At 43.7% G+C, this 15,432-nt stretch overlaps 1 protein-coding gene across 2 annotated transcripts in view; it reads right to left on the reverse strand.

The window, feature by feature from the left end:
* Window positions 1–15,432, reverse strand: part of EDC4 (enhancer of mRNA decapping 4) — a 470,500-nt gene that overhangs the window by 195,951 nt on the left and 259,117 nt on the right. For both annotated transcript variants that reach the window (XM_073605174.1, XM_073605175.1), the window contains exon 15: window positions 4,862–5,040. In XM_073605174.1, coding sequence (XP_073461275.1) covers window positions 4,862–5,040 — 179 coding nt within the window. The remainder of the gene's footprint in view (window positions 1–4,861; window positions 5,041–15,432) is intronic.

Raw genomic sequence — 15,432 nt, forward strand, 5'->3', positions numbered from 1 at the left:
AGTCTGTATAAAAAAGTTCTCTTAGCTCTTGGTGCTGCAGCTCTCTCAAGAATCCACAGGGTGGCGGACTTGATCTGAAAAGTACAAAGAGAAGAGAGCGCAAGACTGCCCAAGTGTAATACTGTTTAATGGCAAAAATGCAGATTCAAGTTAAAAGGGTTACACTCACAAACATGGATCAGAGGGTCGCATGTACAGCAAAGTGGATGTCTCCTCTCCTGGCCTGAATGAATGGATAGCCTCCCAAAAACGAGTGATATGGATGGGGGATGTCAGAGCGAACTCTGCTTCCTCCTCATGTCATGCTGCGTTTGCTGTATAACACTCGCACGGTCCAGCCGGCGCAGCGTGACGTCACTCGTGGCTGTATAAGGAAGACCAAGTGAGTGAAGTAACTTCTCCCCGCTAGCAGAGCGGTTGCCATGACAACATATTTCGGAGGTGCGGCCTCCTTCAGGTCTTCAGAAGGAGGCCGCAGTGCCCGTTCACCTTCCTTCATGACCCACTACAGGTCATACAACGCCTTTAAGATGTTACACTGTTGGCCTCGTATGCCTCCAAGCCGGTAAACTCCACTTGTGATATGCCTTTAAATAGATACAACTGCACAGACAGGTACTCAGGGTATATAAAAGAATAGGCTCATAGCGTAATATGCCTTCTAACAGGTATATTTTATTAATAGATTAAAAACACTTACAAAAACGCCACTTGGTAATAACATGTAGATATAAAACCGGCAGATCGCCTCCTCACCATGACCTCCGGGTCTCTGAGACACCGGAAGTGACGTCACTGGCTCCGTCCCAACGTGTTGCCTCACTTGTCACGTGACTTCCCGATTTTTGAAAATACTACCTTGGATGTCCTCTAATGTAGAACCTAAGTCCCTGAAATCATTTTTATCCCTGGTTCACACTAATAAGGGGTTTCAAATCATGCAACTTCAATTGAAATCGCACAATTTCAAAGCCGCATGTCAGTGTGACTTGGCTGGCTTCTGTGATACTTCATGCACAGATATGCAAGTGGCACCTAAAATCGCCAAAAGTAGTGGCAAAACTACTTTTTCAAATCAGTGCAGCACCGCAAAGTTGGCGTCACAACGATTTCAACAGTTCCATTGCAGACAATAGGGTGCGACTGGTCGTGCGATTTAACCAGTCATATCACATGACAAGTCACACGGTGTGAACAAGGACTTAAGGCCACTACATTTTAACCTAACTTCGTCACTTGCACAAGTATGTACTATAACAGCTGGGTCCTCCCCAGCCCCACACAACAATCTGTTCATCGGATCCGCGTTGTAACGAACCCAAGCACCTGGTAAATAACCTACTCGTTGGCGATCGCGGTCTATGTGACAGATTGTTCTATCTGTTCTAATAATTCAGTCTCTTACCACCAGTATGGTGTGTGTATCTGTGCTTGTACCCCTGACCCCATCCTTACTGGAGTAGGTGTTCCCCTAGCAGCGAAGAGAGGTATTCTATTTCAGCAATGCCATTCCCGAGCAGATATCCCATACATTTATTGGGATCTGTCAATTCAGAACTAGCCCAACACTTTTCCCTCTACCCCATCTTTGAATTTTACCCTGGCTATCCAACTCTGGCATCTGCATCTACATAATCGCCACCCTCATCTTTACGGACCCCAGCCAGCACCTGATGGGTAGGGTCAAACTCCTCTTCAGATTGTTGAGGCTTTGCAGTGTTGCAAGTGGATTTTTTAGATTCAGAATCTGGGCTTCCAAACAAACTTGTTAACAATTCGCATAGCAGCATTTGCCCTCAAACAGTTCTTAAAAAAAAGTATACATGGAGCAGGATGTGCACCATGTCGCATCATCACTCCTGTAGGATGTCAACCACAAATTTGAATTGGGATAATCAAATGCTCTTATTTTCTTTTATTTATTTTTTCAGTGCCATTTCTTTGCCCTGAAATATTTGAGAAAGTGTTGCTTATGGTAAACCCTTGGTTTCTCACAGTGCCCTTGAGTTCACTCAAAGTAACCCCCCTCAGTATTCACAGTACCCCCCCCCCCCCCCCCCAGTATGCACCACAGAGCAGCAGGAGTAATGGCCGTGCATGACAAGATCATGCAGGTCACTGTAAAAACAGTGTACAGTACCCACAAAAGGTACACACAAAGCACTGAAGAGAAGGGTAGTCAATTGGCTATATGTGACTAAGTCACCAAAGGTCACTAAACAACCAAGACACGGTGAAAGACAATGCTTACTCACAAAATGCAGATCAGTAAGGGTTAATGTCCATGCATAACAGGGTCACCATGGGCCACTGAACAAACAGAAAACAATGGTGCATTACAAATAAGAGGACAAAGCACCGCAGAGCATAAATATTAAATGTCCATGCATTACAAGGTCACCACAGATCGCTTTAAAAGTAGCCAGTCAGACATTACCTACAAAGGTCACTCAAAAACCACTGCAACAAAGGAGGAGTCACTGGCTATCTGTGACTGTGTCACCTTAGGCATCTGAACAACAGTGTACAGTGAGACATTGTGCAAAGCTGGAGAGGAACATGGCTGTGTATGGCTAGGTCATTGTACGGGAAGTAAACAGGGAAATCTTACCAGCTGTCGGTCACAACAGAGAACCAGCCCAGTCTCCGAAGCCAATAGCTGTTTGAAAGCTTAAGAGGCCACCTGAGCCGGCACCTTTAAATCTGGATAAGGCTATAGTCTGAACTTACAACAGCAGATTGCCTTCTTCCAGGAAAAGAATGTAAAGGACCAGGCCTATCCTGGCTTCCGCTACCTCAAAAGGCATACCCCGGAGTCTTAAGGGACAGGGCTCCACCACAGACAGCCTATGACCTGTATTGAACCCTGTGGATATTCAGACAAAGTTTCCCAAGGCTCAGCCAAGGAGTCAACCAATAGAGAAGCTGCAGAAAGGAGCTGCAGTGGTTGAGGTGCAGTCAGGAATCTTACAAAGTTCATCTGGTTAAAAAGAAGACACAAGTCTATCTAGTTCAACCAGAAAAAAAAAACACACACACACAAGCAAACCTCCATTTACACAATTCTATACTCACAGTTGATCCAAAGTAAAGCAAAAAAAAAAAAAAAGACCCTCAAAGTATTATCCAATTGGATAGTCCCTGGATCATCCACCCTTGATGTTTAAATGTTAATCTCCAGTTAAATTTTGTGCGTAGCCCCCAAGCACATACAGTGGGTATAGAAAAGAATCAACCCATCCTAAAATGATTTTTTTTTTTTTTTTATCCAGTTGTATATATTAGTGCAACTTATAACATCCAAGTGAAAGATATAACACCAACATGTCAGAAAAAAAAATCAAAAAAACAGAATCATGGAGTTGGAAAAAGAATCACCCACCTTATGTCAGTTTTGAAGATGTTGGTGTTATATCTTTCACTTGGATGTTATAAGTTGCACTAGTAAATACAGCTGAATAAAACAAAAACTGTGTCTGGCTTTAAAGGGAGTGATGCTTTTCTATACCCAATGTAACTTTACATTTCTCATCATTAAACCTCTTGCCACATAGTTTCCCAATTAAACAGTGCACTGAGGTCTGCTTGTAAGTTGGAAACACCCTGTATGGATGATATTACACTACATAGCTTGATGTTATGTGCAAATACTGAAATCGTAATTTTAATCCCACACTCTATATCATTTATAAATATATTAAAAAGTAAGGGTCTCAACACTGAATCTTGGGGTATACCACTAATAACCTAGACCATTCTAAAGTATGAATAAGTAACTGCTACTTTCTGAATACTTTTTCAGACAGTTTTTCATCCACTAACATGCTGAATTTTCTAATCATGTAGACTTTAACGGACACATTAGCAGGGTGTGGGGAACTGTGAAAGTAGAATCTTGAGAACAAAAAAAAAATAAAATAAAAGAACTATACTTTTCTCAGAAATAAGAACCCCATCACTTAGGGCACTAGCAAAAAAATGATCTATGCCGGGAGTCGTGAGAAGTTTATAATGGGGATGATCCTTCACTTCATTTTTGACAGTGTCCAGTCACCTGAAGTTGGCTGCATATAGTCCCCCTTTAAAGACCAATGATTCAGCTTCTTGTTCAAAGCTGCTCTTAACCATTTAATGTTTCAAAAAGGTCTTTTAAGTGAGATGAACGTTTGAACCAGATGCTCCTCAGTACACACCTAAGTATTTACCAGCTGGTGTGCGCTTCCTTTATCGCTATCAGAGAGGTAGCTGTCTAGAACCAGAACAGGGTCAACTGATCTGCTTCTTTGAAAGAGAACTCGCTTTATGGTAGATCCATCAGAATCAATTTTCACTTTAGGCAATCCAGAGGTACCCCACACACACACCAGACATGTGTCTTGTACTGTACAAATAAAAAAAAGTATTTTCTCCATGGTGTTATACAACAGTTACTTAGTACCAACTGTTAAACCAAGAGTGCTTATTACCAGCAATTACATAATGCCACACTGCAGACACAAAATTAAATAGGAAAAACAATATTAAAGTACAATTTCAGCTCAAGCATTTGCATTTAATAATCATGAGAAAGTTTTATAACTTCTGTCAGATTTTCACAGCTGTTTGGATCTCATCTGTCATAAGAAATTGTGAAACTGGATATTTAACTTCCTATCCTCAGAACTAGTGCTCATGGTCATTTAGTGTGGGGAAACCCTCCAAAAAGGCAAAAGAAAGTAATTCAAATGTTTTTTTTATAGCACAAGAAAGGCTTCATATCAAATGTGGTTTCATTCTGGGCTATGTATCCATTAGGGAGATTTCCTCTAACTTGCTATCCCTACACAAGTGGGCATAGAAAAGTCTGGTTATAGTGGGTTACCTGTGAAGCTTGGACACTAGGGGTCATGAATGCGTCAGGAGTCATAAGCTTTGGCTTGGAGTCATTTGAAAGCAAAAGAAAATCTGTTGCATTTCTAAGAATATCACTTTGTGATCCATGTAAGGGCTGGCTAAGTGGTCTCTTCTCTGTTGTAATGTCTGTCATTTCATCTCGTGCAACTGTAAAAGAAATCCAAGACAAAGCTAAAATCAGAAAAAGGAATTACTATTTTCAAAATATTAACATAAAGTTAAAGATTCCTGTATGACAGTATAAACAAGTACTAAATCTAGTAACTATGTCATGCACACGCCTCAAAGTAAATCTTCCTTCACATTTCCTGAGCTAAATTCCCTTTTACATGCTCCCACTACCAAACAACGCAACTTACAGTGGGAAAGTTTTAGTAACAGAGGCAGTGCTGTCTGATGAACACGGTATTAGACGACTGCCCTTTTTTACCAACTAGTGAAAAAGACTGGTCAACCTCACACCGTGCTGTCACTTAGTATGCAACAATGCCAATCTCACCCGCACCCTGCACAAAGATTCTCCAGCTCACAAGACAACAATCTACATGCCAGCAGCTTGAGAGCGATTGTCACTGGGTAATTTAACTAAGCAATTAACCTTTTAACCACTCCAGCCCCGGAAGGTCCCCCCCACATGACCAGGCCAATTTTTGTGATTCGCCACTGCGTTGCTTTAACTGACAAATGCGCGTTCATGCGACGCTGTACCAAAACAAAATTTATGTCATATTTTCCCCCACAAATAGAGCTTTATTTTAGTGGTATTTTATCACCTCTTTTTTGGGTTTGTTTTTCTTGTGCTATTAACAAAAAAGACCAGCAATTTTGATTAACAAAAAAAATAAATAAATAAAATAAATAAAAAAAAAACAATATTTTTTACTTTCTGCTATAAAACATATCCAAAAAACAAATATAAAAAAATCTAATTTCTTCATCAATTTAGGCCAATATGTATTCTGCTACATATTTTTGGTAAAGGAAAATACCAATAAGCGCATATTGATTGGTTTACGCAAACATTATCGTATCTACAAACTATGGGATATTTTTATTTTTACTAGTAATGGTGGCGATCAGCGATTTTTAATGAGACTGTTACATTGCAGTGGACAAATTGGAAACTAAGTCACACTTTTTGGGGACCAGTGACACCAATACAGTGATCAGTGCTATAAAAATATACTGGCAGGGAAGGTGTTAACATCAGGGGCAATCAAAGGGTTAAGTGTGATCCTAGGTAGCGATTTCTAAATGTGTGTGGGATGTTTTAACTGGAGGAAGAGAGAGATCTGTGTTCCTGACAGAACAGCGGTCTGCCTTGTTTACGCTGATTGGCTCCCGCTGTCTCCAATCACAGCAGGAACGGGTCGCCGGCGGCACATGTGCCCCAGAGCCCGAGGAGGAAACAACGTACAGGTACGTCGTTTCACGCAGCAGGACCGTCCTGCCTCAGTAAATGTGCGAAAAAACCAAGATACAAAGTAACTCTCCTGCATTTAGGCATTATACTCAAGGGAAGGAGATGCATATCTCTTAATCTTTTTTATCCACACTTTGAGTCTTGCTGCCTTCTCAGGACCATGGGTATCCAAAAGTACTAGAAAACAACAAAAAACACTGACCTAGTGCAATTCAATTAAAAACATTTATTGAAGAGTAAAAAGTGACAAAAAAACATACCTAGCCTAGCCATCACGGACACGTTCTGGTCTCCTTGGAGCTTTCCAGCAGTCCTAGAAGCGTTCAGTTCATATTGTTCTTTGCATACATATGCATGTCAAAGAACAACATGAACCGAACGCTTCTAGGACTGCTGGAAAACTCCAAGGAGACCAGAACATGTCCTGGACCACCTACATTTGTGAGTATGTTTTGTGTCACTTTTTACTCTTCAATAAATGTTTCCATTGGAATTGCACTAGGTCAGTGCACCCTTCTCTTGTTTTTCACTGTACCGTATATACGCGAGTATAAGTCGACCCGAATATAAGCCGAGGCACCTAATTTTACCACAAAAAAACTGGGAAAATTTATTGACGCGAGTATAAGCCTAGGGTGAGAAATGCGGAGCTACTGTAAGTGGAAAAGAAGGTCAACAATGCCCATTTGCAGCCTCACTGTGCCCATTTGCAGCCATAGGGCCCCTGAACTTCAAACTCGGTAGTTAAGGGTTCCTAGATGCCCCCTAGCTGCAGCCAAAATTTGGGGTCTCTGGACCCAAAGGGTCCCGAAATGACATTGCTGCAGATGGACACAGTTGACCGAATTTGGGGCCCCATATCTCAGGGCCACTTGGTGCTAGGAACCCCAAATTGGGTGTGGAAACCCAGTGGAACTAGCAATACAACATATCCAAAGCTGGGGTTCCTAGTACTAAGTGGTCCTGAGAGACGGGGCCCCAAATTCAGTTCGGAAAATGTCAAGCACTTTTCTGCAGCAGAGAATGACATTTTCTGAACCAATTTTGGGGCCCCATATCTCAAGGCCGCTTTGGATATGTTGTAGTACTAGTTCCACTGGCTTGGCATACCAAATTTGGGGTTCCTTGCACCAAGTGGCCCCAAGATACGGGGCCCCAAAGTCGGTTCGGAAAATGTCATTCTTTGCACCAGAAAAGAGCTTGACTCGAGTATAAGCCGAGGGGGGCACTTTCAGCACAAAAAAAAATGTGCTGAAAAACTCGGCTTATACTCGAGTATATACTGAAAAACAGGAAAATTCCACCAGATTATTTATATAATTATGATTTCAAAATACATATTTGTACATACACTGTCACCATAGACAGGTACCGTATATGCAGAAATTTAACATGTACAGTGCCTTGAAAAAGTACTCATACCCTTAAACATTTTCCACATTTTGTCATGTTACAACCAAAAATGTAAACGCATTTTATTGGGATTTTATGTGATGGACCAACACAAAAGTGCCACATAAATGTGAAGTGAAAGGAAAATAAATGATTTTCAAAATTTTTAACAAATAAATATGTAAAAAAGCGTGGCCTGCATTTGTATTCAGCACCCTTTACTATGATACCCCTAACTAAAATCTAGTGGAACCAATTGCCTTCAAAAGTAACCCAATTAGTAAATAGCGTCCACCTGGGCGTCATTTCATCTCAGTATAAATACAGACGTTTTGTGAAGCCCTCAGAGGTTTGTTAAAGTACCTTAGTGAACAAACATCATCATAAAGGCCAAGGAACACACCAGACAGGTCAGGGATAAAGTTATGAAGAAGTTTAAAGCAGGGTTAGGTTATAAAAAAAACATCACAAGCTTTGAACATCTCATGGAGCACTGTTCAATCCATCATCCGAAAATGGAAAGAGTATGGCACAACTGCAAACCTACCAAGACATGGCCGTCCACATAAACTGACAGGGCGGACAAGGATAGCATTAATCATAGAAACAGCCAGGAGGCCCATGGTAACTCTGGAGGAGCTGCAGAGATCCACAGCTCAGGTGGGAGAATCTGTCCACAGGACAGATATTAGGCATGCACTCCACAAATCTGGCCATTATGGAAGAGTGGCAAGAAGAAAGCCATTGTTGAAATGAGTCCAGTCGGCGAGAAGGCATGTGGGGGACAAAACAAACATGTGGAAGAAGATGGTCAGATGAGACCAAAATCTAACTTTTTGGCCTAAGGCCTCATATACACTGTACATGAGGCCAGTTGGCATTTTTTACAGCAGCCCCTGAACTCTCCTCAATGTTATCCTATGTGTACATGTCGTTTATAGTAGTTTAGAGGCAGTTGAGTTTACTAAAGTTTTTTTGAAAGCAGATGAATCGCATTCAGGACTGTAATTAACCAGCATTTAAAACACCAAATGCTTGTAAACATTAAGACACATTAATCAACAATTTCAGCCCATTCATTTGAATGGTAGTCGCATCCAAGTCAGTTCATGATGAAAAAAAAACAAAGATGATGTGGGGTCCCCCTCGAAAGTCATACCAGACCCTTATCCGAGCATACAACCCGGCAGGTCAAGAAAGGGGGGAGAGAAGGAGACGAGGGGGCCTCCAGATCCCGCCCCCCCCCCCCCCCCCATATGTGAATGGGTATGTACCCCTAGCCATTCACCCCAAAAAAAGGCTGTGTAGTGTAAATAAAAACAAGAGACGGTTTTGACAAGTCCTTTATTAAAAATCTTTCTCTGGTCTTCTCCGCCACCGACAGTCCTCCTCCGACACCGTCTCCTGTCTTTGTGCCAGCTCCGCTCTGTGACGGTTGTTATAGAGCAATGGGGCGTGGCCATTAGGTGACGTCACCATGAGACCCGGCCCCTTGTTACGTCACAAGGAGCAGGGTCTAATGGCGAGATCACTGGATGGCCACACCCATTGCTATATAAGAGAGCGGATCTGGCACAAAGACAGGGTTGGAAGAGGACCGGGTTGGTGGCGAAGACCGGAGGGAGAAGATCTACGGAAGATTTTTTAATAAAGGACTTATCAAAACAGTCTCTTGTTTTTCATCACACTACACTGCCTTTTTTTCCATACACCGGGGGGGCGGGATCTGGAGGCCTCCTTGATAAAGGGGGCTCCCAGATACCGTTAAGCCTCCAGCCACAGACCCCGACAACCACAGCCCAGGGATGTCGGGGAGAGGCCTTTGTCCCTATCAACATGGGGACAAGCTGCCTTGGGGTGAGGGGTGCAGAGCCCCCCTTGCCCCAAAGCACCCAAACCCCCAATGGTGAGGGCTAGGGATGAGCTTCGAGTCGAACTCATGTTCGACTCGAACATCGGCTGTTCGCAAGTTCGCTGAATAGCGAACAATTTGGGGTGTTTGCGGCAAATTCGAATGCCGCGGAACACCCTTTAAAAGTCAATGGGAGAAATCAAAAGTGCTAATTTTAAAGGCTTATATTCATGGTATTGTCATAAAAAGTGTTTGGGGACCTGGGGGTCCCCCTAAATTCCATACCAGGCCCTTCAGGTCTGGTATGGATATTAAGGGGAACCCCGGCCAAAATTTTTTTTAAAAAATGGCGTGGGGTCCCCCTCAAAATCTATACCAGACCCCTCAGAGGTCTGGTATGGATTTTAAGGGGAACCCCGCGCCAAAATTAAAAAAAAAAAAAAAAAAAAAAACGTCCCACCAAAAATCCATACCAGACCCTTATCCGAGCACACAACCTGGCAGGCCACAGGAAAAGGGAGGGGGGACGAGAGAGCGGCCACCCCCCTCCTGAACCGTACCAGGCCACATGCCCTCAACATTGGGAGGGTGCTTTGGGGTAGCCCCCCAAAACACCTTGTCCCCATGTTGATGAGGACAAGGGCCTCATACCCACAACCCTGGCCTGTGGTTGTGGGGGTCTGCGGGCGGGGGGCTTATCGGAATCTGGAAGCCCCCTTTAACAAGGGGGCCCCCAGATCCTGGCCCTCCTCCCTGTGTGAAATGGTAAGGGGGTACAAAAGTACCCCTACCATTTCACTAAAAAACTGTCAAAAATGTTAAAAATGACGAGACAGTTTTTGACAATTCCTTTATTTAAAAGCTTCTTCTTTCTTCTATTTTCTATCTTCCTTCGGTTTCTTCCTCCATCTTCTTCTTCTTCTGGTTCTTCCTCCGGTGTTCTCGTCCAGCATCTACTCCACGGCGTTGGCGTCTTCTTCCCTTCTCCTCGGGCCGCTCCGCATCCATGATGGCATGGAGGGAGGCTCCCACTCTTCTCTTCATCCTCTTCTTCATCTTCTCCTCCTTCTCCTCCTTCTCCTCCTTCTCCTCTTCTCCTCTTCTCCTCTTCTCCTCTTCTCCTCTTCTCCTCTTCTCCTCTTCTCCTCTTCTCCTCTTCTCCTCTTCTCCTCTTCTCCTCTTCTCCTCTTCTCCTCTTCTCCTCTTCTCCTCTTCTCCTCTTCTCCTCTTCTCCTCTTCTCCTCTTCTCCTCGGGCCGCTCTGCATCCATGATGGCATGGAGGGAGGCTCCGGCTGTGTGATGCTTCTCTTCTGACGGTTCTTAAATAACGGGGGGCGGGGCCACCCGGTGACCCCACCCCCCCTCTGACGCACGGTGACTTGATGGGACTTCCCTGTGGCGTCACGGGGAATGCCACAGGGAAGTCCCGTCAAGTCACCGTGCGTCAGAGGGGGGCGCACGGTGTGGCCCCGCCCCCCGTTATTTAAGAACCGTCAGAAGAGGAGAAGCGTCACACAGTGGGAGCCTCCCTCCATGCCATCATGGATGCGGAGCGGCACGAGAAGAAGATGAAGAGAAGAAGAAGATGAAGAGAAAAGCGGGAGCCTCCCTCCATGCCATCATGGATGCGTAGCAGCCCGAGGAGAAGAAGGGAAGAAGACGCCGCGGAGGAGATGCTGGATGAGAACACCGGAGGAAGAACCAGAAGAACCAGAAGAAGAAGAAGATGGAGGAAGAAATCGAAGGAAGATAGAAGATAGAAGAAAGAAGAAGCATTTAAATAAAGGAATTGTCAAAAACTGTCTCTTGTCATTTTTAAAGCGGGGTTCCACCCAAATTTTGAACATTATCTCTATGCATTCTCTTCCTTGCCTAGATGCTGACATGCTGTGTAAAAAAAATTTAAATCGCCGTAATTACCTTTTTTTTTCTAATCTTCTTAGCACTTCCTGGTTTTCCTCTCATGGGAGTAGGCGTGTTTCTAGCCTCTCCCAGACCTCCCACAGTCCCCTGGGAGCTAGTCACAGGCTTCCCAGCATGCATTGTGCAACAGCGTCATCACAACATCTCGGTGAATGCTGGGAGCACAGCATTCACCGCATCTGGGAAATACATGCTTGTGGGCTTCAAATGCCCACAATGAAGATGGAAACCGCCTTCAGTGAATTTTATAAGTTATTCTTTACAACGAAATCGGACACAGGCGGACTTATTACACAGAACATGTGAGTAGATAATCATGAGAAGAAAAGTTTATGAATGAACTCCAAAAAAAAAAAAAAAAAAAAACCACGATAGATAGGTGGACCCCCGCTTTAACATTTGACAGTTTTTTAGTGAAATGGTAGGGGTACTTTTGTACCCCCTTACCATTTCACACGGGGGGGGGCCGGGATCTGGGGGTCCCCTTGTTAAAGGGGGCTTCCAGATTACGAAAAGCCCCCCGCCCGCAGACCCCCACAACCACTGGCCAGGGTTGTAGGGATGGGGCCCTTGTCCTCATGAACATGGGGACAAGGTGTTTTGGGGGCTACCCCAAAGCACCCTCCCAATGTTGAGGGCATGTGGCCTGGTACGGTTCGGTGGGGGCGCTGTCTCGTCCCCCCTCTTTTCCTGCGGCCTGCCAGGTTGCGCGCTCGGATAAGGGTCTGTTATGGATTTTTGGGGGGACCCCACGCCGTGTTTTTTTTTTTTTTTTTTTTGGCGCGGGGTTCCCCTTACAATCCATACCAGACCTGAAGGGCCTGGTATGGAATCTAGGGGGACCCCCTACATCATTTTTTTTTTTTTAATTTTGGTTCAGGGTTCCCCTGCGGGGAATTCCCATGCCGTTATTATCAATAAACTTCTATGTGTATTGTCGGACCGGTAATGCAGTAATAGCCGCGAGTAGTTTAAAATGACTTTTTTTCCTTTGAAATGTCATTTTGCTGTCAGACTGTTCTAAACACGGGAAACATGCGCCCCTTTACAGGCATACTATAGACACCCCCCAGGTACGAAATTTAAAGGGATATTACACTTTTGTTTCACTTTAAGCATTATTAAAATCACTGTTCCCGAAAAAACGTCCGTTTTTAAAACTTTTTTTTGCATTGATCCATCTCCCCTGGGGCAGGACCCAGGTCCCCAAACACTTTTTTTGACAATAACTTGCATATAAGCCTTTAAAATTAGCACTTTTGATTATTCATGTTCGTGTCCCATAGTCTTTAACGGTGTCCGCACAAATTTTTTGCCTGTTCGCATGTTCTGGTGTGAACCGAACAGGGGGGTGTTCTGCTCAACCCCATTGAGGGCGTGAGGCCTGGTATGGTCAGGGGGGGGGGCTGCATGCTCGGATAAGGGTCTGGTATGGATTCCACGCCTTTTTTTTTTTTTTTTTTTTTTTTTAGGGTTTCCCCTCAAAATTTATACCAGACAAGCAGTTTTTTCCCTCCATTTTGGCGTGAGGTTCCCCTTCAAGATCCTTAGCACAAGTCGGATCATCATGATCCAACTTGGATGCGACTTCAATTTAAATCAATGGGCTGAAAGTCGGATCAGTAGACTGCTTTCACTGGGAACTATTGATTTTGAATAGAGGCATCGAAACACTGCTAAACGCGCAAAAAGCTACTAAAAGATCACGGATCTCAAACTTGCTGAATGACATATTGGTATGGATGTCACACCACTTCCTCAAACTTAATCTTTCTAAAACTGAGCTTGTTATATTTCCTCCTTCACGGTCCCCCTCCTGTGACTTCACCATTAATAACAACAACACAACCATTGGTCCCTCCACACATGCCAGGGTCCTGGGTGTAATCCTTGACTCTGACCTTTCCTTCAGCCCCCATATCCAATCACGGGCTAAATCCTGCCGCCTTAAACTCCGCAACATCTCCAGAATTCGACCCTTCCTGACTAATGACACCACAAAGCAACTTATTCACTTCTTGATTATTTCCCACCTCGACTACTGCAACTCTCTCCTTAATGGCCTACCCTTAAGCAGGCTATCCCCCCTTCAGTCTATTATGAATGCTGCTGCTAGACTAATACACCTCACTAATCGATCCGTGACTGCTGCTCCTCTGCCAATCCCTTCACTGGCTTCCCCTACCCCACCGTGTAAAATTCAAAATGCTAACCATAACATACAAGGCCATTCACAACATCGCCCCCATTTACATCACCAACCTCATCTGCAGTTATCGCCCCCTCCGCTCCTCCCAGGACCTCCTGCTCTCTAGCTCCCTTGTTACCTCCTCCCATGCTCGCCTTCAGGACTTCTCCAGAACCTCTCCCATCCTCTGGAATTCCCTGCCCCAGTATGTTCGATCAGCCCCTACCCTGTCCACCTTTAGGAGATCCCTGAAAACTCTTTTATTCAGGGAAGCCTATGCCACACCCACATAACGGTCCCTGAGCCACCCCCATCAAATCATTCTTTGCAGCTATTACCTTTTGTACCACCACCCCCTCCCTTTAGAATGTAAGCTCTACGAGCAGGGCCCTCCTGTACCTTTTGTATTGATCTGTACTGTAATTGTGTTGTCCCCCTTATACATTGTAAAGCGCTGCGTAAACTGTTGGCGCTATATAAATCTTGTATAATAATAATAAAAGCACATTATTACAGCTGATTTTTCCTGGCGTCGGTAGTGGCTTTGCAGCTCGTTTTTGCCAATGCCCATGTACATGAGGCCTAAAAGCAAAACGCTATGTGTGGTGGAAAACGAACACTGCAGATCACTGTGAACACACCAGCCCCCTCCTGGACAATACAAAGCCACACGTCCTCGATGTGGCATGATCATGTTGTGGGGATGCTTTTCTTCTGCAGGGACAGGGAAGCTGGTCAGTGTTGATGGGAAGATGGATGGAGCCAAATACAGGGCATCCAAAAAGACTTGCAGTTGTAATTGCAGCGAAAGGCGGTTCTACAAAGATTTGACTCGGGGGGGATGAATACAAATGCAAGATATTTATTTATAAAAAATTTTGAAAACCATTTATCATTTTCCTTCCACTTCACAATTATGTGACACTTTGTTTTGGTCTACCACATAAAATCCCAATAAAATACCTTTACTTTTTTTGTTGTAACATGACAAAATGTGAAGTTAAAAGGGGTATAAATACTTTTTCAAGGCACTGCAGTAGCGTTCATCAAGAGACAGGAATTTTTTGAGCTCGCTTTAGGGCAATAGAAACCGTGTTAACAATTTTTTTAATTAAAAATTGGTTTAATCATGCAAATAAAATATTTACAAAAATAGATATTACAAATAACAAGACAACAAAGCAATGGAGAATTAAAAAGGAGTTGAAGGTGATAATACTTTATGTCCTGGTTTGCCGAGTCCAATGAATAAGAAAAAAATGATACAGTGGCCCTCTCAAGTCCGGTTAGGTGTTCCTTGGTTTGATGTTAAAATGAGGGGTGTCCCAACGTGGTTGCATTCCACTTTTCTTCACATTAAGGGGGGTGTTGACAGACCATCTGACCAATCTGATCTAAGGGGTGGTTGCTGGCATGTCACTACGTCTATGACAAAGTCCCAGATACAGTTTGCTATAGGTATTAATATATCTGAATACCTACTCTGCTAACAAGCATATTATTGTCCGGCATTACATTTGCTTCAGAATATTATATAAATAATATATATATACACACACAGATACACACAAAGGTTTCAGATGTCTACTTTACCTAGGAGGCCAAGGGTCTCCACTGGTTTCCCATAGGGTAAGACATAGGGGTGTTTGGACTTCAAATGTTACAAATTAAACTGAGGAAAATAAATAGAGACAGCTATGTGTATTCTACAGACTTCAGCTGAAGTATTTATGACCAAGTACCTGTTTGTTTTCCGGATA

Source organism: Aquarana catesbeiana, linkage group LG11, assembly GCF_042186555.1.
Source record: "Aquarana catesbeiana isolate 2022-GZ linkage group LG11, ASM4218655v1, whole genome shotgun sequence".
Taxonomy (NCBI): Eukaryota; Metazoa; Chordata; class Amphibia; order Anura; family Ranidae; genus Aquarana; species Aquarana catesbeiana.